This window comes from Carassius gibelio, chromosome A11 (assembly GCF_023724105.1).
Source record: "Carassius gibelio isolate Cgi1373 ecotype wild population from Czech Republic chromosome A11, carGib1.2-hapl.c, whole genome shotgun sequence".
Lineage (NCBI taxonomy): Eukaryota > Metazoa > Chordata > Actinopteri > Cypriniformes > Cyprinidae > Carassius > Carassius gibelio.
The window spans coordinates 3,931,828-3,955,666 of record NC_068381.1 but is presented as its reverse complement, the minus strand read 5'-3'; the positions used below and the strand labels follow the sequence as shown (position 1 = coordinate 3,955,666).

At 36.2% G+C, this 23,839-nt stretch overlaps 1 protein-coding gene across 4 annotated transcripts; it reads left to right on the top strand.

Annotated features, from left to right (window-relative positions):
- The first annotated feature begins 514 nt into the window (after positions 1-514).
- On the top strand, positions 515-23,796 carry LOC128022069 (period circadian protein homolog 3). Of its 4 annotated transcripts, none has more exons than XM_052609297.1 (23): positions 515-673; positions 4,015-4,506; positions 4,728-4,790; positions 6,041-6,198; positions 7,754-7,872; positions 10,919-11,120; positions 11,249-11,297; positions 11,708-11,847; positions 11,994-12,072; positions 12,982-13,088; positions 13,173-13,329; positions 13,427-13,535; positions 14,425-14,553; positions 14,632-14,740; positions 14,829-14,967; positions 15,797-15,918; positions 16,004-16,177; positions 16,302-16,565; positions 17,313-18,025; positions 18,998-19,190; positions 20,204-20,390; positions 20,803-20,953; positions 22,242-23,796. In XM_052609297.1, the coding sequence occupies exons 2-23, from the start codon at positions 4,181-4,183 to the stop codon at positions 22,365-22,367; spliced, it is 3,816 nt and encodes a 1,271-aa protein (XP_052465257.1). In that variant the 5' UTR covers positions 515-673; positions 4,015-4,180; the 3' UTR covers positions 22,368-23,796. The 4 variants fall into 4 exon arrangements, with proteins under 4 accessions (XP_052465257.1, XP_052465255.1, XP_052465258.1 ...); XM_052609295.1 differs by having other exon boundaries at positions 11,246-11,297; XM_052609296.1 differs by having other exon boundaries at positions 665-772; positions 11,246-11,297.
- Positions 23,797-23,839: the final 43 nt, after the last annotated feature.

Here is a 23,839-nt window from a genome sequence, read left to right as displayed (position 1 = left end):
CTCCTAGAATTAAATGTCTCATATTATTCTGAGTTTGCATCTCTCAACATGTTTGAGCAATTTTCTGTTTTAGTGTTAGTGCGGATCCTACCGTCGTTGATCTGCTTACAAAATGTTACGCTTTTCATTGACGCATTTTTTAACAGCAAGTTCAAAGCTCAGAAATCATAATAGCATTGCAGCTTTCGTCCGCGTAAAAATAAATATGCACTTGGTGCGCTGCAAATGCGCGCGTCCGTTCATGCGCGCTCAACCCTGCGCGAAATGTATGAATTGAACGTATGTGCCCATGTAGTGATGGCAAATTATATTATTTTACGTTTTTTAGTTATTTAACACAAGTAATCCCCCCCCGTACGATGTGTGGCCTGATTTAAGCGGTTAAAACCGTTCGTTACAACGTGATATCTCCACTGCTACGCCATTGTTTTCATTGATTGTATAACATGGTCATACACGTGAGTCCAGCCGCATCCTCGGCTAGACTAGCGTCATGACCACGCCCATTGACCAATCAGACTGTCACTGTGGGAGGACGCTCCGACCAATGGGATTTGAGAAGGCGTGGCTCCGGTCGGCCAGACTCACGTGGGGCTGATGTGTTGCGTTCCGGAGGAGTAATGGAGGGACGCACGAGGAACTGGAGCAAGTGATTATTGAACATAAACATCAAGTAAGTACTCATGTTTAACGCATCTCAAGCGCACGAAACACATTTCTAGATATAATAGTGCTGTGATGTTTTAATACGTCAAGACTTCTACGATTTAAGGTAGGCCTATACCACATTATAATCAAGTTATTAATGATCTACATACGCACCGCCCATCTGACTTGACATTTGCTAAATTAAATGACTGATTTCTTTTACACTTTTATGTTTTGTCAGCTTGGATAGTCTGTGTGAGATGTTTGGGTCAGACTGTGGGAATTAGGTGAATATCTTTCTGTAAGTAGACTCGTGGCCGTGCATGTGCAGTGGCGGGGGCGAGCATCAGTATCACAATATCACAATATATAATATTCTGTCTAGTGGGTTTGTTATGAATGTGAAAACTATAGAGGGTGTTTTTTGTTGTTGTTGTTTTTACTCAGGCGAATCTTAATTGATGTGTGAATAGGTCAGGTGTGATAGTGGAGGTATGTTGTTTAATATCAAAATATTGTCTTGTGAAATAACTATTATATGCATTTCCATGAGTTATTATTAGTGTTTACTTTCTTAAGGTGGTTCTATAGAACTTAGGAGTTTTGCGAATGAGCCTGTAAAGTACTTTGTTATTGTTTATTATTGAAAATTTGATAATAATTGTGATTAACCACCTGTATCCTATTTAAACCAGTAGCCTAATATTCATTTGAGAATCAGGTTACACACAGGCTTGGAAATGTGTGGTCAACTGTTATGGATTTTCCCATTGATGATGCCATGAATTAGAGCAGGGTGGATGCGAATGCAGCCTAATGCAACTTTGCAAACATGCAATATTTACTAAAATGTCATACTTCGAGAAACTGCACCATATCAAGATATCAATGAAACTGGCGCTGTTAATCAGGCATGTCTGGGTAGGTAACAACTGGCCAAATATCAGCAATATCATCCTTTAAAGAAAGTCAAATAATTGCTAAATATCAGCAGATGTATCACAAACGAGGGTCTGAGTGTCAGAGACATACCAGTTATATTCATGTGAACTTATGTAATTATTTTTCTGATGGTGAAATGCATAAGCTAAGGTGACCAGACATCCCTGTTTTGGTGTCGTGTCCCCGACTGCAGCTGTCATATTAATATATGTAAACCACAACAATTAAAAAAACAAAAACATGCACAGATATATTGTCCCTGTTTTTTAATTTGTAGATAATCACGAGAGATATCAATGATATTTTGAACACTGGGAAATGTCCCCAGTTTTCATTTCAGAAATCTGGTCACCTTATATATATATATTCATAGATTGATTTTACTAATAAAAAATTGCTGTAAATACAACCAGCCCAATACCAACAGCAGCACTGAATGAGTTTAGAGCAGCACTATCTGGGAAACCTGTTTGAAAAGTCTTTACTTTTCCAGAAATGACACACTTCTGCTTCAAATCTAGTTTTCCTTCTTTTGGTCTGTTGAATCCTTTTTGGGGTCCCAGTGCTGTTTCCCATACAGCTGATTCACCAGAACACAAGGAGTTTCATTACATCTGGTCTGTGTAACCTGAGGACATGCATCAGCTTATCTTAGCTTTTAACTGTGTAAAAACGAGTAAAGTAAAGATACATGTAGCATTTTATTGTTCACAGTAAAGGTCTGTAAAGATCATTACCTTTTGCAAAAGATCCGATAATGTTTTTTTGTAGTAAAGACTTGAGATAAAGAAACAGTGTTGCATAAATGTGTATGACAAAGAATTGTATGTGCATACATGACCAGTATTATATAATCACATAATTATGATGCATATTTACTGAAAGCACAGATTGCCGCCCTGTTCTGCTGAAATGCATTTTTGGCTTTCTGTTGTTTGAGTTGTTTTGAGTTTTATCTTACTCAAAGTTGCCCAAATAGCCATGCAGATATATACATACACATACATATAGATAGATAGGCAGGGTTAGTTTAGTACCATTTTGAAAAAAAAAAAAAAAAAAAAATATATATATATACAACATACATATTTTTAATTTATTTGGTCTTTTTATATTTATAACCAAAGCCTGTGTGTTTTAAAATGAGCAGAGAGGTCTGTCTGAATTATGCACAGATGAGGTTCAGCAAGTCTATTTGGTCATTTTTAAAACCTGAGTTTTAATACCTGACCTAGTCCTACTCTGACACAGCCTATTTAGAGATCGACTGCGTCAGAGTCTCTGTACAAACGACAGCAGTCGTTACACAGACAGGTCACGGCCCTGTGAGACGTCACTGTGTGTCCAAACAAGAGTACCGAGTATATGCAGAAAATCATCTGGGATTACTTAGTGATGTTTGTGAAGCCAGAACAAATTATGATACTTTGGTGTATACTGATAAGTAATCTGACTTCCAGTTTTTGTCTGACAAATAATAAAATGATCTGCATAAATCGACAAAATGTAGTCTGAAGGTTGTTGGATGAAAGATTTGATGTCCCAAATTACAGAGATCTTCGGTCACTTCACCTGTAATAAATGTACTTATGAGGCACCTTGGACAAAGATAAACTTTTTATACACTTCATTGGTCATCTTTGTCCAAAGCACCATCAGGCTTTTGGATTGTTCTTGTGCTGCATGTGCAAAACAACACCTCATCTTCATAATACACTAATTCCAGTCGTTAATGAGATGTAATATGGTGAATTTGTTGTTTTCTTGCTTATTTTTTCCTGGGCAATGTATGTAACCTCCTCTAAAAAGCATAATGCATCATATTGATATGCCATGTTCAAATTATATTTCAATGAATATAAACTGTAAAATGTTTGAGAAAACATACTTTCCAAATAAAAAATTGTAGAGCTTCAAATGCTAAAATATAGTATGAAAATTAGCACAAAAAAAGCAATTTCTGGATAAATAAAAAGAGTAATTAAAAAAACTATTTTTCTGGACAATGTAAATATTTTTGTTAAATATTATATTAGAATAAATGTTATTTCAATATACACAAAATGATGCAATATATTTAATGAATTTAAAATAAAATATATTAAATATTTCTAAATGTTCATTTGAAATATCTAAAATAAAATGTTAACTATTAATTAATATATTTGTATATACACACACACACATATATATATATAAACTTTGTGCATTTTTACATTCTCAAAAAAACTCATTCTGTATGATTTAAAGGCGTTTTGAAAAATGGAGACATGGGTTATGTCCTCATAAGTCACCCTCTCCTTGTAATACATGTGTCATACCCATGTCATTATACAGAGTTGTTTCCTGATATGTCACAAAAACATGAGCACACACACACTTTTAGTGGTTCTGACATTTAAAGTATTTGTGTTTCTTTTGCAGTTCTTTCAGTGGAAGACTGTATGTAACCAGCTAGTCAAACATCATCATCCCCATGGATTTCTCTATAGACCTTCATTTTTAATGTGGACAAAGTCATCGGAGCATCTCGATTCTGGATCAGAGCTTCAGTAGCATTGGGCAGCGGTCCGAGGAGAACTTGTGGGAAATGCCGGGAGGAGACGGCTTTCTCGATGGAGAAGAGGAGATCTCTTCTCCAGGATCCAGCAAGCATTCGGGACAGACGGACCATGCTAACAGCGGGCAGGACCCCGGGACCAGCGGAGCAGGGTCCGGATCGGGTTCAGGTGAGGAGGAGGAAGCCGAGGAGCAGCGAGGAAGGAGCAGCAGAGAGGAGAGTTCAGCAGGCTGTGAGGAGAGCGGAGGAGAGCAGACGCACGAGGATGTGGACATGAACAGCGCTCACGACTCCAGTGTCGGAGGCTCACGACATCATCATTCCTCGGCCAGCTGCAGCCCAGGAAGCACCAAGAGGTACAAGAATCACAATTATAAAGCTCATGCTGAAGGTTAGTGATTTGAACAAACACATAACTATGAGTACTCGACTTTTGCAAGACCGTTTGAGTGTTTTCTTTCTTCCTGATTTGAAAGGTAGGGATCGGTTGCTTTGAAAACTCATTTCTAAATGAAATTTGCAACCACATGATTGAGTGTAATATTAGACTTCTGCTTCTTCATGTCTTTGTGTTCAGCTCAAAATCTGCCACTGGTTCCTCGTCGTCCAGTTTTCACAGCGCTCATCACACAGAGTGCAGGTAAACCTACTCACTACAACTTTGTCAAACAACTGAATTTTACAGGAACCTATTTACGGTATTATAAATATATAGTAAAGTCTTTTAATTCGTCAGTTAATTTCTCAACCTGTGTAAGTTGTTAGAACTATGGAAGCCCAGTTCCGCCAAATAAGAAAACAAAATCATAGTATTGTAAACCAATAAGAATAAAAAAATATATATATTTATGTTGAAATTATAGTATATAATTATAAGTTTAAAATTACACTTTGTTAAATCATAATTTAAATAAGTCAAAAAGATGAGATAAAATATCTATATAACATTGAGAATTCATTTTTTTTTACTAGTCAAAAGGGGCATCATGTATAAGAAAAGTAGAAATTATGAGATAAAAAAGCATAATTATAACATTAAAAGTAAATAATTTCAACATACATATATCTATTACAAATATGGAAGCCTATTACCATCATATAACAAAATCATACTTTGTTAAATCATAGTTATGACTTAAAGCTGCGGTAGGGAACTTTTGACGCTCTAGCGGTTAATAAACAGAACTGCTTGTGTCTTGCGGAAGAACATCGTAGCCGGAACTACTTCTCTCTGTTTATGTCTATGAAGAATCACAAAGGTACTGGGTTACTCCGCCGCGGTACCCCCGAAGCAATCTAAAATAGTCCGAATATAAACACTTATTATAGGAGCACCCTAGTGATTCAGGACAGGCTAAAAACACGGTTTGGAAAATGGATTCATGGTGTACTCGCTTATTATATACATTTTTCTACATTTTGAACACAAACAAAGTTACGGACCGCAGCTCTGATTGGTTGTTTTTTACCGGGAGCGATGTATTTCTGCAAATGGCAATAGGACACTGGGAGGAGCCAGAGGAGCTTGATTTTTTCACAGATTATCTGTCTCATATTCTACTGTCAGGACATAATGACAGGTTTAACAAATATGTAAAAAATATATTTTTACAAAAGTTACCTACTGCAGCTTTAAGTTGAAATTGAGATAAATATAGATTTTTTTCTTTGTTACAATTATGACTTTTATAAGTCAAAAAATACAAGAAATAAATATATATGATATAAAAAGTCACAAAAATGTCAACTTAGTAACTTAGTATTTCATACTTTCCACTTTTGTCGTCATTTAGTTCTTTTCCAACACATTTTCTTATGTGGCAGAAATGGGCTTCCGTGTATCATTCATTGAAATAAGCCTGAAATGATAATGAATGTGTGCGTGTGCAGTGAGCAGACGGAGCACGGGCGTGAGCAGACGCACCGAGAGATGATGCAGACGGTGCAGGAGATGAAGAAACGGCTGCCGTCGGAGAAGAGAAGCCGCAGTAAAGCCAGTACTGTGGAGGCGCTCAACTACGCACTGAACTGTGTCAAACAAGTACAAGGTACACATACGCCGCTTGCCATGGTTTATGGGGACATTTCATAGGTGTAATGGTTTTTATAACTATACAAACTGTATTTTCCATCCCCCTAATGCTAAATCTACACTTTTTAGATTTTCAAAAAACTTCATTCTGTATTATTTACAAGCTTTTTTCCTCAAGGAGACCAAAAAAATGTCCTTGTTAGGTCCTCATTATGTAGAGAACACCAGGACACACATACACCTCTTTTTGCATCTTCTCAAAGCATGAAGCCACTAGAGGGACAGCGCACATTCGGTCTGTGATTATGTAACAGGCTTTGACTGCAGGAAGGGTGCGTCCAGGTCCTAAACGCTCGCTAGCAGGAAACTCCTGCTGAATCTGTTCATGGTGTTCGTGCACGTACTGCTTTCATTCATCAACGCTTTCCCATGTTTGTCGCTGCATCGGATACTTCTTACAGTTTAACGCCTGTGTTAGGATGATGTGGGCTGATGCTGATAGCTTCTGCGTGAGGTCATCATGTGCGTCATGGCGTTAAGTTATCGTGAAACCCAACACGCTGGAATGTGGTAGAGTTGTATTTCCTGGTTTTTGGGGAATAGATTCTCGTAATCAACAGAATCCAAAAATGTTGTTTTGAATGTTTGGGCTATTTGAACAAACTTTATAGTAAACTAAAAATGTTAAAGAACGAAACGTAATATTTTATTTCAGATAAAACTTCTAATAAAATGAAAATCTAATAAAAATCTAAAATTCTCATAAAAACATCTTTATTTAATTATATTTAGTTTATAATGTTGTCCTCATTGAACCGGAACAGATGTTTTGATGACTTTGTTGCATTAATAACAGACACTCAAGAAACGTTCTGCTGAATCATTCGTAATAATGTATGGTTGTTAAAAATAAATAAAATAAAATACAAATCTGATATGCATGAAGAAAGTCCTATAGATTACAGTTATCACTTAGAAAATTTCAGTTTAAAAATTCCACTCTGTAATGTCTCCTTATGCAAGGAAATCTGCTAAAACACCACGGAGGGATTGTTTTAATGCAATAAATTGCAGTAGTGTAAGAACTTTTCAGCATATTTGTCATTTTATTTAATTTTTATTTTAAATGTGCAGCAGTTTCATATTTTCAATTACACAATTGATTGTTGTGTTGCTATAGGTTTGCTGCAAGTTCTGCAAACTTATGTTTTGTTTTGCAGAATGTACTGCAATTTTGTGATAAATTATTGGCAGCTTTGCAGAAAAAAGTTTTTGCATTGAGTTTATGTAGAAACAATAGCTTTAGTGCAATATTTTGGTAATATTTTAAGGGATTTAATCATTATGCATTTTGTTTTTGTTTTAATCAAATCTGTATTAGTAGTATTAACAGTGCCTGTGTTTGTTTATTTCTGTTTGCCATCACTGGAAATAAATGTCAGTAGTCAGTCTATGATGTAATGCTATGTAATCTTGTGAGCCACCTGCTCTGTTGTTAAAGCAAACACTGATTAAACACTGATTAACTAGATTGTGGCTCATTTTTACTCTTCCTCTGACGCCTCCTGCAGCAAACAGCGAGTACTACACCTTACTAATGAGCTCCGGACTGGAGGAGAGACGAGACACTACTGTGTGCACGCTGGAGGATCTGGAGGGAATCACATCAGAACACACGCCCAAAAACACTGTATGTCCTGCTCCGTTTCCTCTGAAAGCCTTAATGCAAGAAACTCTGTTTTTTCATGCACTGGTCACAGGTTTTGGGCCATCTGGCTTTTCGTAATTTTTATGTTCAGATTAGTGGATAGAAAACATCCAAAATACACTTGCACTTATATCTATTTGCATCTGTAGATTTTAATTACAAGACCTCTATATAAAGGTTTCTGAAAGTCTGAAATCTCCATTGCAGCAGCACTTACGTACACCACACTTTGATTTTATTTCTATCTATATTCAAAATGTTCTTATTTCAAAGTAATTATAGTTGGCTAAAAAGAAAAGGAAAACTAAAACCATGAAAGTAAATAAATAACTCACTACTCGATATAAAATTAATGTTAATAATATGTAATGTATTTAGTTTACTCAATATAAGGAACTTGATACAATACAAGTAACTTGATGTGCTAAAGTAACTTAAACTAAAGCTGAAATCATAAATATATAGACGTATTTAGAGATGACAAAAATAATATATATTACTACTTAAATGAGCATGAAAGAAAACATCTAATTAAAAATATTAACTAAAACTAATGGTATTTCAGTGATACTAAATGTCTCCCAAGTTGTTCATAAGCCTATATTATTTAATTCCTTAAGACATGGAGAAAATGTACTTTTTTCTGTCTGTTGACAGTTATTGTCTGATTTAAAAGACAGTGATAAAAAGAGATATTAAAAATCCCCTTTGTAAAAATCTTTAACTCTAATATGACATCAAAATGAAAGATTTGGAACCTGGCTATACCCAGTGTTCAGATGTATGTCTTGGAAAGGTATGCAAATTAGTACATATTAAAATAGATAATGTATATGTAAACATTTCAGAAAATGTACAATTAAAAATAAAACTGATATTGCAATTCTTAATGTAATCAATCAATTGGGTGATATCTGTAATTTTTATTTTCTTTTATTTTTTTACCCTATTCACCTGTGATTTCTAGCCTTAAAGGGATAATGAAAAAATGTATTCATCCTCAGGTTGTTCCTAAATGAGTTTATTCATCATTTGAACAGTAAAGATGTTCTGGTAACCAAACAGTTGCTGGTAGCCATTGACTTCCATAGTATTCCAGCGTTCCATAGTATAAACACAGGTTTTGAACAACTTGAGAGCAGTGTTAATTTTGACACAAAATTTTAATTTAGTTTTAGTCTTAGTCTTTTGACTATAATTATTTTTAGTTTTAGTCAAGTTTTAGTCATCTGATTTGTTTTAATTTTAGTCTTATTTTAGTCGACTAAAATTGCTTGGTATTTTAGTCGACTAAAATTGCTTGGTATTTTAGTCGACTAAAATAAGACTAAAATCAATAACAGATTTACTAGACAATTTTTTACAGCTGGTATAGGAAACAAACTTAACCAAAATATATAAAACACTAATTCAACTTTATTTCAACACAACTGTGTCTTTATTTTGATTCAAAAGCTTTTATGCAGCAGCAAACACTGTCATGATAATGTAAACAATAACTAGCTGCCAATTGACCATCAATAAAAGAAAAATAACGTTAGGTCCAGGACCTCAAAGCTTACAGCTGAGCTGAACAATAAGTGCATACATTTAAAGTAAATATTTAATAAGTTGGGTGGATAAAAAAAGTAACAAGATTGTATAAGGTATTCATTTGTCTAGCAATATTGTATGTTTTAAATACTACAATATTGCTAGATTTGTATGTTTAATGATAGGATGTGAACATTCATGTTTCACATGACTAATATAGAAATATTTGTGATATTGTCAACAAGTAGAACATTATAAAATATACTAAACATTAGTATTAATCAAATGTATTTATCATGATATTATGTATTAGTATTGTGCTCGCATCTAATTTGAAGAAGGGGCTATTTTACAGTACTTTTCAGTTCGTAATATTTAATGCTACAACATCTACGCACTGCACTATTCCAATTTTGCTTAGCTCAATAAACAAAAGAACATCGTTGTGAAATTACATTTGAGAAAATGTCCGGGTGGCTCGTCTGTAAATGTCTTTTCAAATTGGTTGTGTTCTTGCCACGAATGAGCGCTCTGCGTGCTTTACACTTTGTTTTGTTTTGTTCGTCGTCAAACGTGAAGTGAGCTGTGGACATTTTATCGCTCTTTTAGACAGTAGGGACTTTAAGCAACAGCTGCGAATGGAACGGCTACAGCGACCGGAAGTTTGCCGTCACACCGCTGTAGCCAAGAAGGTAAAAGTCACTAAGCAACGGTAAAACAGAACAGCGCAACGCAGCATTAATTCATTTATTGAGATCCAAAAAAATATATAATTTAAAAAAGCAAGAGAAGGATTGCTTTTGGCGTTAAATGACAATCTTTTGTCAGAAGAGGAGTTTTTAATATTGTATGATGTAAATAAGTCTAAAAACATAACATTTATTTACCTAACCTCTCACGTTGTAGCGACTCCGGCAAATCAGCTGTTCTCCCGTAGTAGACCGTTAAATTAGAACGTCACAAAGTAGCAGTTAAATTCGCGCAGGCGCAATACAACGCCAGAATGGCGTTGCCGTTCCACCAGAGGCTGTTGCTTAAAGTCCCTATCACCTCTTCGAATGCCGACTTCCCGGGAGCTCATAAAAACTGAAAACCTTCGCTTCACGTCTCAATAAGTCAGGCTCTGATTGGTTCTCTTCTCTCATGCAGTCTGTTCTGTTTTGCCGGTTCTTTTGCTCATTCCTCGCATCTCTCCCGTCTGCTGATTTGATTTTCGTCACAGTCTATTTTCGTCTCGTCCTTTATTCGTTGACGATAATGTCAATCAATTTAGTCATAGTTTTAGTCTCCATCAGTGCCTTCTATTTTAGTTTTCGTTTCGTTTTCGTCGGCAAAAATATATTCGTGACGAAAATAATGACGAAAATATTTAGTCAACGAAATTAACACTGCTTGAGAGTGAGTAAATGATGTCAAAATTTTCATTTTGGGTGAACTAGCCCTTTAATGAGTGGGTACGAGGCGTTCACGGACCGTTCTTTTGTGTTTTTTTTAGGACACGTTTGTGGTGGTCTTCTCTCTGGCCTCTGGGAAGGTGGTCCATGCGTCTGAACAGGCGTCCAGCGTGCTTCACTGCAAGAGGAAGTTTCTGGAATCTGCCAAGTTCGTGGAGCTGCTGTACCATCAGGACGTCAATGTGTTTTACTCGCACACGGCGCAGCCGCGACTGCCGCCCTGGAACCTGGGCACAGACAGCGGTGAGGAACTGTTACATTCCAGTTTAAAGCTCCACTTAGGAAGCATTTCACTGATATTGCATGTACATTTAATCATGCATATATTTTAGGAATAAAAATGTTATTCGTCTTTTGTCTCTCTGTAGCAGCGGTTCTGTTTGAATGCGCCCAGGTCAAGTCCTTCTTCTGTCGAATCAGGTGAGTGAGTTTCACCTCATTTATGATTTCATTTCTACTTCCTGTGGACTTTTAAATTGCAGTCTATACACAGCATCATTACTCATTCTCATCTGATCATATCATTATATCAAATCACATTGCATGTATTTGGATTGCACTTTATACCGTACAGATTGCTTCAAAGCAGCTTCACAGTAAAAAACAAACAAACAAGAAAATAGCAAAGCTAAACACAATTTTTTTGATTCAGTTGAGCTCAATAATAATGCATAAGCCTATTTCATCTTTAAAGCAGCTCTAGAGAAAATAATGGCGTCATTATCCAATTCAGTGTAGCTTGGTTTTTGCTCTCTCTGTTGTCAGTGGAGTCAGACTGATAATATTTTTTAACGTTTTATGTGTGTGTGTGTGTGTGTGTCTGTGTTCAGAGGAGGGAAAGATAGAGATGGAGAGATGCGTTATAGTCCTTTCCGGATCACTCCATACCTGCTGAAGGTTCGGGGACCGAGCGCAGAGGAAGAGCCATGCTGTCTGGCCCTGGCCGAACGCATCATCTCAGGATATGAGGGTACGAGCCGTGTGACCTTTCACCCCGTCACGTTCTTAAACAGTAGTATAGTACTTTGAGACATGAACTCAGTATGTTACCTGTTTGTCTTTTTTTTTTTTGTCTGATTCAATCATAATTATTTTTTAATTTTTTCTTGTCTCCAGCCCCTCGCATTCCCATGGACAAGCGCATATTCAGCACGACTCATTCACCAGGCTGTGTCTTTTTAGAAGTGGACGACCGGTGAGTGATTTTCACCTTTAGTCTCAAGAGCCAAGTAAAGGAATCAGCAGCTTTGGCGAATAGTTATGAGTTCAAATAATACAATTATTATTGTTATTGTTGTTATTATTCCAAAAATAATATGTAGCATGGAGTAAAGCACAAAGTACCACATTATTAGTAGTAGTTGTAGTAGGATAGCTATTTGAAAATAATATGTTGCACGAGGAAAGCTGATCAGTATATTATTATTATTAAATATTATGTTGCATAGAGTATGGCTGAGCTGTATGGAAGCCCATTTCTGCCACTATATAAAATATTAAATAAAAATTTTAAATTTATGCATTTAGCAGACGCTTTTATCCAAAGCGACTTACATTGCATTCAGGCTAACAATTTTTCCTAACATGTGTTCCCTGGGATTCGAACCCACAACCTTGCGCTTGCTAACGCAATGCTGTACCACTTGAGCTACAGGAACAAAAAAAAAAAAAATTGCGAGTTATAAAGTCAGAATTGCATGATGTAAACTCGCAATTCCGACTCTTTTTAGTTTTTTTTTTTCTCGTTTATATCTCATAATTCTGACTTTATAGCCCACAATTGTTTTTTATTTAGTGGTGGAAACACCTTTAGGAAAAGATATGAACTCGCATTTCTGAGAAAATTAACTACTTTTTTATTTTTGATTCAGTGGCAGAAAGTTTGATATCTTGTTTTTTAAAATGTACATTTATGCATTTAGCAGACACTTTTATCCAAAGCAACTTAATATTGCATTCAGGCTGACAGTTTTCTCATGTGTCCCCTGGGATTCGATCCCCCAACCTTGAGACGCGCATTTTAGGGACAAGAGATTTAAAGTAAATGCATTTCCTTGCGGTAAGTGATTCTTCATGTATTAGTTGTGTGTGTGTGTGTCCACAGTGCGGTGCCTTTGCTCGGTTACCTCCCTCAGGACCTGATCGGTACCTCAGTTCTGACCTGCCTGCATCCAGACGACCGCGTGCTCATGCTGTCCATGCACCGCAGAAGTACATCCATTACAGCTACATTGTAAAGTATTTAGCAGTCTTGTAATAAAAAGGTTTTCATTAAATTGGTCTTGACTCCTTCAGTTCTGAAGTACGCGGGCCAGCCTCCGTTTGAACACTCACCCGTCCGGTTCCAGTGTCAGAACGGGGACTACGTCACCCTGGACTCCAGCTGGTCCAGCTTCATCAACCCCTGGAGCCGTAAAGTGGCCTTCATCATCGGAAGGCATAAAGTTCGCACGTAAGCGCCGGCTTGTGAGTGCGCCAGTTGTGTTGTGTATCCGAGCACGGACATTTGCTCATACAGAAGCACTTGTTTTTGTGTGTCTTCTCTGTAGTGGACCTCTGAATGAGGACGTTTTTTCTGCACGGAGTAAACCCGAGCAGCCAGGCATGTGTGAGGACGTTAAAGAGCTGCAAGCCATGATCTATAAGCTCTTCTCACAGGTGAGAGATCACTAAATCTACTGAGGGAGAGCTACGTTAGCAGCCTTTTAGCAGGCCAGTTGGTTAAAAAAGACGATAAAGGCATTTCTAATGTTACAAAAAATTCTAATAAATGCTGTTCTTTTGAACTTTGTATTCATCAGAGAAAAAACACAAAAATATTAAGCAGCAAAAATCATGTGAGACCAGACACTGGAATTATGGCTGATGAAGATTTAATACTTAAAATTCAGCTTTGCATCACGGGAATAAATTGCATTCTAAAATATGTTAAAATAGAAAACAGTTTATTTTAAACTACAATAATATTTCAAAATTTTCCTGTTTTTGCTGTGTTTTTAATCAAATAAATGCAGCCTTGGCAAGCGTAAGAGACTGTTTTCAAAACCATAAAAAATGTTCCTGTAGCTCAAGTGGTAGAGCGTTGCGTTAGCAAGCGCAAGGTTGGGGGTTAGATTCCCCGGGAACACATGATAGGTAAAAATTGATAGCCTGAATGCACTGTAAGTCGCTTTGGATAAAAGCGTCTGCTAAATGCATACTTTTAATTTTTAATTTTAATTTAAGATTTCTGACCCCAGACAAATGTTTTTGAATAGTTCAGCGTGGATCTCTTTGTGTGAGGAAAATTACATAAAAAGTTATAGGAAAGCACTTTTCAAAACACAATGTGTATTGCCTTCCTTTAATTAGAGCAAGATGACGGCAATCTAAAATCTGAAAATAGTCAGTCCACAAACTGTAAAAAACTGTTTAAAAAAAAATTTGAATCAAACAAAAAAATAATATCTTTGATAGTATATAACACTGCTTCATATGTGGCTTTGCTACAGTTGCTAAGCACATTTAAGGCTTGTTTGCATTGTAATGGCATCTGTCTTTCACTCAGCCTGTACACAATAATGGATCCAGTGGCTATGGCAGTCTGGCTAGTAACGGCTCTCACGAGCAACACATCAGCGTGGCCTCGTCCAGCGACAGTAATGGAAACCTCTGGGAGGATTCGCACAGAGAACGAGTACGCCTGGAAGTGCTTGTAAAGTCACATATGAATGTTGGTTTGACTGGAGCTAACGAGGGATCTTGTGTGTTGTAGATGACATTGCAGCGGTTTTGTGCTGATGTCAGTAAAGTGAAGAGCTGGGGCCAGCAGGCGTATCTGGACTCCAGGAGGAAGCTCACACCTTTAGGACCAGCCACTGCAGGTCTGGGATGTCTTCTCTATATCTGTCTACAGTCATCTCATCAATTGGTCAAGGTGTAATATATTTAAACTATATTTGTTTTCATCAGTGGCGGCAGCAGGCGTTTATCCTAATACCAGTCAGGGTTTGGGAATTAGAGATCATCTAAAGCAGTCTCTTCAAGAAGCCCGGAAACAACCACACATCCCATCCTACCAGCAGATCAACTGTGTGGACAGCATCATCAGGTGAAGCTTATATGTGTGTGTGTGTGTTTGTTTGTTTGTTTTTGTATCTATGTATGCATATATTTATTTTTTATTTTTTTTATATATATATATATATATATATATATATATATATATATGTGTGTGTGTGTGTGTGTGTGTGTGTGTGTTTATTTATATATTTATATATAATTACTGGGTGATTAATAATTACTGGATAAATATTTTAAATATGCAGTCAATAAAATTGTATTTTATTTTATATAATTATTTATATAATGTATATATGATAGAAGATTACATTTGAAATAACAGTGTATTCATGAACAGTGTTATCCATTACTGGATAATCCAGAAAAGTCAGTAATTTTTTTGTTGTAATTAACTTAATTTAAATATGCAACTTCGTAATATAATATAATATAAAAAAGTATAAATGCTTTATATAAAGTAGTTATTTTATATTTTGGAAATTCACAAATAATTATAAATAATACAAATATTATTTAAAATAATGGTGTAGTAATAAATATAATTGGACAATTCATTTTTTTAACTATCATATGAATATATCATTATTTAGATTAATATTAAAATAAATAATTATTATATTATTAATATTACACACACACATTTATATAAATAAGTGTGTGTGTGTGTGTGTATGTAATATTAATATACTATCTATTTAATTTTAATATTAACATTAATTAATAATAAAAAATGTGTTTTCTATAATAATTAAATAAAAAATATATATAAAAAAACATTAGAAACTTTTTTTTGGATATTATCATTAATTTTAAGTGTAGCCTGAGACCTATTTATTGAGGTTTGTTTGTTCTTCTAGATATCTGGAGAGCTGTGCGACGTCTCCTCTGAAACGAAAGAGCAAATCTCTGTCCATAACCACGTCATCTTCATCCTCCATGTCTGAGGAAGACAAACCCACAGCGGCCGCACATGAAGACGGTACGAGTTCTCAAAGTCCTTTCCAACCGGGTCTGTATCCTCCTAAAACCCTGCACAGATCCTGATGACTGTCTTTCTCCTGCAGAGGGCGCTGGTGCTCTGGACAGCCAGGTTTCTGCGGGATCGGTCACGACGGCAGCGGTGGTGGGAGCGCCGCTCACAGACATTACAATCTCCACAGAAGCCATGAGCGTGGTGTCCGTCACCAGTCAGTGCAGTTACAGCAGCACCATAGTGCACGTCCCACAGCCCGAGTCGGGTGAGTTACACTGACCCAAAATGTATTTAAAGGGATAGTTCACCCAATTAGAATTTGATGTTTAATTTGCACACTCTCATGCCATCCGAGATGTGGGTGACTTTTTTCGCTCGTCTTCCTCTAGAGGTCACAGCTTTAGAAGATGCTCCAATGGGGAGTGAACCAACAGACTCCGCCCCCACTCCTGCATGCCCCGCCCCCAGCACCTCCTCCTCAGCGGCTCAGGAGGAGTTACTCGTGTTGGGTCTTACTAAAGAGGTGCTGTCGGCCCACACCCAGAAGGAGGAGCAGCAGTTCGTAGATCGTTTCCAACATCGTATCCTGCAGAGTCCTTACAGCTCCTACCTCCAGCAGGACAACAGCAGCAAGGCCCATTCTCATCACAGAGGTGTGTGTGTGTGTGTGTGTGTGTGTGTGTGCGCGCTATCTGTTGTTATTTATCAGTCTATTGCTTGTCACGTTCTTCTTTTGTTAGTTGCTTCGGATAAAAGTGTCTGGAGTAACTTATAAGAGCAAGCACTCTAGCAACCTAAGATTAACGCTGTCTATAAATTATTCATTTGATTCTATTATTAAAACTATATATATTTTATATAGTTATTTTTTATCTGTAAATGTAAAGAAAAACTTTACACATTAACAGTGTGCTAATAAATATTGTTGGAAAATCCAATAAATGAAATATTTGTAATAATAATTTAATACTTTAATATATTGAAATATACAAAGCACTTAGTTATTAGTCCAAATTTTTTTGTTTTATATTTTTATTATGTAATATTAATTATTGATACAAATGATTATAATTGATATTATTAGTTTTTTAATTTAACATTTTTATATAATTGGTGTTTTACATTTTTTTGTGATATTTTAAGTAAAATATTGTGTTTTTGTGTGTGTGTGTGTGTGTGTATATATATATATATACATACATACACACACACACACACAAAAACACAATATTTGACTAAAAAAAAAAAAAAAAAATATATATATATATATATATATATATATATATATATATGTATATATATATATATATATGTATATGTATATTATTTAATCAGAATTTATTGATTGATTGGGATAACATTGGCTGTAGCATTAACTCTACTTTCCCATCTACTCTCAGCTGATGTTGTGCGTCCTCCAAACAAGCACAAGCGTCCCAAACCAGAAGACTCGTCTGACAGCTACGGCTCCCAGCCGGGCAACTACTGGTCACTTCCCAGACCCACAGGAGCGCCTCATTCCTCCTGGCCGTCCTCAGAGTCGTCTCAGCCCCAGCCATCCAACATCGGCTTTGTGCCGCCCATGGCAGTGCCCATGCAGTCGGCCCCTTACTTCACTGTGCTCGGTGCAGGTCAGCAGCCCATGGTGGTCCAGCCTGACCAAGGTGTCCAGAACCTCCAACCCATGCATCCCATGAGTCCCATGATGGTCGTCCTGCTTCCTAGCTACCCCATGTACCCCGGCAACAATGGCATGTATCTGCAGGGGATGCCCGTCCCGGCACCTGGAGTCGTTCCCCAGCCTCCCTTTAATATGTGTGGCTACATCCCGCCTGGTGGCCACATGCCACATGGGTCTCCATCTCAGGAGCATCCTCCAGGACCCAGCGTCACAGGAGCTGGGATGCCACCGGGAGCCTCAGCGGAGGTCGACTCGATACCTGCCCCCTGGTTTGGGGAAGACCTTGATGCAGCACAACCTACAGCACTCTTCTCCAGCTCTCGCTCCAGCTCGCCCATCCAGCTGAACTTACTCCAGGAGGAGCTGACCAAACCCACCGAAGCCCAGAACAGCACCGGTCCAGAGAGTCTGCATGAGCACCACGCCAGAGCGGTGAGACCAGCTCAGATCAGACTTAATTAAGTTGAATTAACCTGAGGAGTGACGTCATTTACTCCATCTGAAGCCATTTTAAAAAGTATTTCATTAAAATGTTGGTGCATGCTGTTTTTATGACCCCATAATATGTTATTATATTAATAGTTAATAAAATATGTAAGTAAAATTTAAAAAATTAATATGAAATGGCCTTTAGAGACCAATTGTTATTTAGTTTATTCTTATTAAATACTTACATTTAAGTATAATATTGAAATATTTTACAATTATGAAAAGGATCATGTGGAAGGGTTGTAAGAGATCAATTGTTTTTATTTATAATTTGTTTAAAATACTTATAAGAAATCACTTCAATGGGGCCTATATATAGACCGATATATTTTTTATTATTAAAATGCATATACTGTGGTAAAATATTCGAATATCTTTCAAATGTATATTTGAAATATTTGTAAACATTCACGTGGAAAAGCTGTAAGTTATGTTATTATATTAAGTATTATTAAAATACATTAAATATAAAGGTAAAATGCATTAGAATTATATATTCAACATCAAAAGTTGATATTAAAAGTTATACTGGTATTATAATAATTCTGAAAATAATATTAAAATATAATTAAAAATATAGTTTTTTTTTTTTACGTAACAAATTACAATATATATGAATTCAAATAAATGTTTTATAAAAATTGGAAAGGGCCTTAGTAATTAGTAAGTACCAATTATGTAATTTTATTGAATGTTATTAATAATTATTCTTAAAATATTTAAGTGTATATAGATATATATTTATAGATAGAATATTAAACTACTTTTCATGTGAAAGGGCCTTAATTAAGCATATTTTTGTTTCTTTTGTGTTTGTTTTTGTTTTGTTTATCCTTAAAGAGAAGTAATGAATTATGATCTGAAGTGAACTGGCTCAGTCAGCATGACTCCAGCTGTGTGTTTCTCTGCTCACAGGAGGACGCTCCCAGCGAGTCGGGGAACCAGGATGCCCATTCTACCTCCAGCGAAATGCTTGAGCAGTTGCTACAGGAGGACGCCCGCTCAGGAACCGGCTCCAACGCCTCAGGCAGTGGCTCCGGGGAGTCGGGAGGCTCTTTGGGCTCCGGCTCGGGACTCTGCTCTAACAGAACATCTAGCAGTCACACAGGTGCGGCTCAAAATGACCTGTCCATCACACTCAGTGTTGGGTGGGAAGAATTATGCATGGTTTTTTTGCATTGAATTTCCATTATCAAGAAAAAAAAAAAAAAATAATAATAATATATATATATATATATATATATATATGTATATATATATATATATATATATATATATATATATATATATATATATATATATATATATATATATATTACATTACATTATATTATATTATATTATATTATTATTATTTTTTTCAGTCTTAGTTTTAATTAACTATAACAGATCAACCTATCTAGGGTTTGAACTAGTGATAGATTAATTAGTAGTAAATTAGTTTGGACTGTTTCTGTCCTTTGAGATTATTGGCTTTGGCTAAACAGAAATGGTATTTCATCCCTGTGTCAGTCAGTAATTCCTTAAAACCAAACTTTCAAGTAATATTTAAATTATTAAATTACTTTAAATTTAATAAATATGTGTATATATAATATAGAGTGTTTTTTTTGTTGTTGTTTTTACTTTCACGTTTTGAGTGAAATATTGTGTAAACTGTGTTAAAATGTATGTTTAATTGATATAATAATAATAATAAATATTTCATTTATTATATATTATATTTCTGCAATTTTGAATGTGTATGGCTGATGCTCAAGCTATATAATACCAATACAAATAAATAAAATAAAAATAGATTCTTCCCCATGTATAAAATTAGGGCATGGTGTGAATGTATTTATTAATAATTTATAGTGCTTTACCATAAGCCAAACACATACAAAATTGCAGACATAAAATATAAATTTAAAATGGCATTGATTATATATTAAATGCCATTTCAACCATAAAATAGTATCTTTATTTTAATGGTGTTTGATCAGTTACATATTTTCTTCCAGAAGATTATTTAAATGCAGAAAAAACAGAACTCCTCACCATCATTTTGTTCCTGTATGACTTTCTTCTGTGAAACAAGAAAGTTTCATTAAACTGACCCCTAATGTTTCACGTTCACAGGCAGCAGCAATAGCAGCAAGTACTTCGCCAGCAATGATTCGTCAGACACATCACGGAAAGCACGCAAGTCCGCGGAGGCCCAGGACAAGGAGCATACGAGCTTTAAAAAGAACGAGGACAACCCAGTATGGAGCATGATCAAGCAGACGCCCGAACCCCACATGATGACCTATCAGATCTGCCCCAGGTACCAGACCCAGAACATTTCTCGCTCTCTCTTCCTCTGAATCCTGGGTTCCCGCTCATTCCTCGGAGAAACCTGAGAGAAACATGACCATCTGAGCGTCTCTTTCCACAGGAGAAAGAGATAGCGCTGCCAGGCTCTCTCGCTGAGGTAGTTCTGATCAGGCTAAATGTCTCATTGCACCGTCAGCCCTGAGGTAGGTGACTCCAGGTGACGGTACACAATGAGACCCGTGATAAAGAGCTTGACGAGGTGACACAAGCACCTTATTATGGACGGAGGAGAGGGCGAATCTGCCAGGCCTAGATGTTTAAACACTATCAATGTGCTGTCGAGTGTCATCAAACAAACATGTGAGGCAGCATAAGTGAGTTTTATTGTGTGTGTGTGTGTGTGTGTGTGGACATCCATGCAGGGATCAGGCCCAGGTTCTTCAAGAAGACCGGGAGAAGCTGGTTCTGATGCAGCCCATGCAGCCCTGGTTCACGCAGGACCAGAAGAAAGAGCTGGCCGCGGTCCATCCCTGGATCCATCAGCACAGCGTCCCACAGGAGATCAACACACAGGTCTACAACCCCTCATTTACAGCACTATCAAACATATGCAACGTTATAGGCCAGTGTATTGGCCATATTCATTCATATTTGTAAATGGATGCTTGGCTGATTAACAGAAGGGCAATTTAAAATCTTATCTTGAGAGAGATTCGGATAATGCACATTGTTCCATATGTGGCACTTTCACTAGTGGTTGGATCTGAATTTAATAAAACTAAAATTCTGCACTGAGTGAAAAGAAGTGCTTCATCAACAGAAGATTTTGTGTCTGGATGATATATATATATATATATTCAGTTCAATTAAAAAAAAAAAATTGTATAGCGCTTTTTACGATGAGGAAACGAAAGGTTCAGTAGATTTTCTTTATAATTTTATACTTGTATTTTATTATTAATTATTAATTTTTCTATCTATCTATATATATATATATATTAGTTCATGTTTATTTTATTTCAAGTAACAAAAATATTTCTATACTTCTAGTTTTAGTTAACTATAATACCTCTGCACATCAGGAGATAAGGCTAAATGTTTTATTTTACATTTATTTGATAATGTGGTTTTCAACCGTGTTTATAAAATGTCCAAAATAAAGGTTAAATGAATTAATGAATTTGTTGCAACTTATTAAAATATATACCGTATTTTTCAGACTATAAGTCGCACCTGAGTATAAGTCGCATCAGTCAAAAATACGTCATGATGAGTAAAAAAAAACATATATAAGTCGCACTGGACTATAAGTCGCATTTATTTAGAACCAAGAGAAAACATTACCATCTAGAGGGCGCTCTATGTCTTCAGTGTAGACTACAGGAGAACTGAGGAGCATAGAGCGCCCTCTCACGGCTGGAGACGGTAATTTTCTCTTGGTTCATTTCTCTTGGTTCATGTCAAATAAATTTTGATAAATAAGTCGCACCTGACTATAAGTCACAGGACCAGCCAAACTATGAAAAAAGTGTGATTTAGAATTGAAAATATTTTACAAGGATTAACTTGATAGAAGTTGTTTTTTTTTTTTTTTTATACCAATGGAATATGTTATGATGATATTATTTTATTTTTTATTACTACCAATTGTTAGATCCAGTACATTTTTTAAAAAACTGTTATTAAATAACTGTAATTTATTCCTGTGATCAAAGCTGAATTTTCAGCATCATTACTCCAGTCTTCAGTGTCACATGATCTTCAGAAATCATTCTGATATGCAGATTTGCTGCTTTGCATCATTCAGCTGCTCTTTTTATTGTGTTTCATCATGATCTAATATATTTATTTCTTTTTTTAGGGTTGTGTGAGTTGTAACACCATGGAACCGGGTCAAAATCTGAACCTTCAGACTGACTGTACAAACCCTCCCACTCCGGTCAGCTCCGGTTCATCACAGGACACCAGACCCAACACAGACACCTGACCACAGACCCCGCTGGACCTCCAGGCCTCTGGGACTCAGGGATTCTTCTGCTTTCACAAGAGAGAGACACCTGCATCCGTGTGCCAGTCTCTCATAACTCCTCCTGAGGACATGAAACCGCGTCAGAGTGAGTTTGGACAATGAGTGACGTTCGCCAGGTGACCATGCATTTCTCTCTGCTGTTCTCCGTTACAGTCCATGGACCCCGACAGCTGTGAATATCAGACTTTAATTGGGTAGTGGTGTCATAAGAGTACTTCATATTTTGCCCGAATGTTTTTGTTCATTAATAATGTGTCCTCTACTGAATCTTGCTGGCTCAGGAGGGTTTATGATCTCCAAGAAGTCCCTGCAATGAGTTTCCTGACCACTTGCACAGATATAAATGCGTGTAAAAACATTAGCACTCACCGCCAAAATCTAACAGCGTCTACGAATGAAAAGGAATGAGATTTAGTCCAGAGCACAAAGATCTTCAATCCTTATTGAGTTCATCCAATCCAAATGAATAATTTGAATGAGGCCTTAAATACGTTTTTTTCCTGTCAGAGTTTGTTTATTTTTCTTTTCTCAATTTCAAATATTTTTTCCAATAAACGTGTTTGAATGATGTCTAACAATGTCATGCTCTGGTATAAAACTCTCAGTGATGGTGTAATGAGAATATACAGAAAGTTTTCTGTTGTGTCTGTTGGGTTGATCGCACATTTTACCCCAAAAAAAAAGATTTATATAAATTTACATATAAAAAGGATGACCATTATGATTGTTAGCATTGTGACATTTATTTTCATCATTTGAATTTGGGAGGAAAATCTGATTAATTGTCAAAATACAAAGTAATTTTTATTTATGCATGATTATTATAATACAGTATATATTATTATACAGTACAGTAGCTGTCACTGGGACAGTACCCTTTCATATGTTACACCTTTGTACCATATTTACCACTACAGGATCCATATTAGTACCTCAAGGCTCCGTATTAATACCCTTTCAATTTCTCAAATCCATCATAAAGTAGATAAAAAGACAGTGCAGTTTACCGTATTATTTTCTCCAAACTTCGTTTTTGTCCACTTGTCTTTTTTATTTATTAACCTGTACTGATCTGCGTCAGAGCTGACGTGTCGTTGTGTTTTCTGTGCCGTTCCTGAAGTCAGATTAGACTCCGTTACTTTAGAGGCTCGATTACTGACCCGTCAGTCCCACCCCAACAGAAAGCCTATGATCTGTACAGTTTTGTGATCAAACATACATTTTGTAAAATTTTTAGAATGTAAATATCAGTCCAGTGTATTTTACAGAGAAAAAAAAAGGTGCAAACTACAACAAACTGTATGAAAAAAAGCCATTTTGTGTCAAATTCAGGGAAATATTTTGACACCACATGATAACTATGAATAAAAGACCACAATGACTCCAATACAGTCCTCAGAGTATTTTCTTTTTGTATTTCGAGCCTTTTA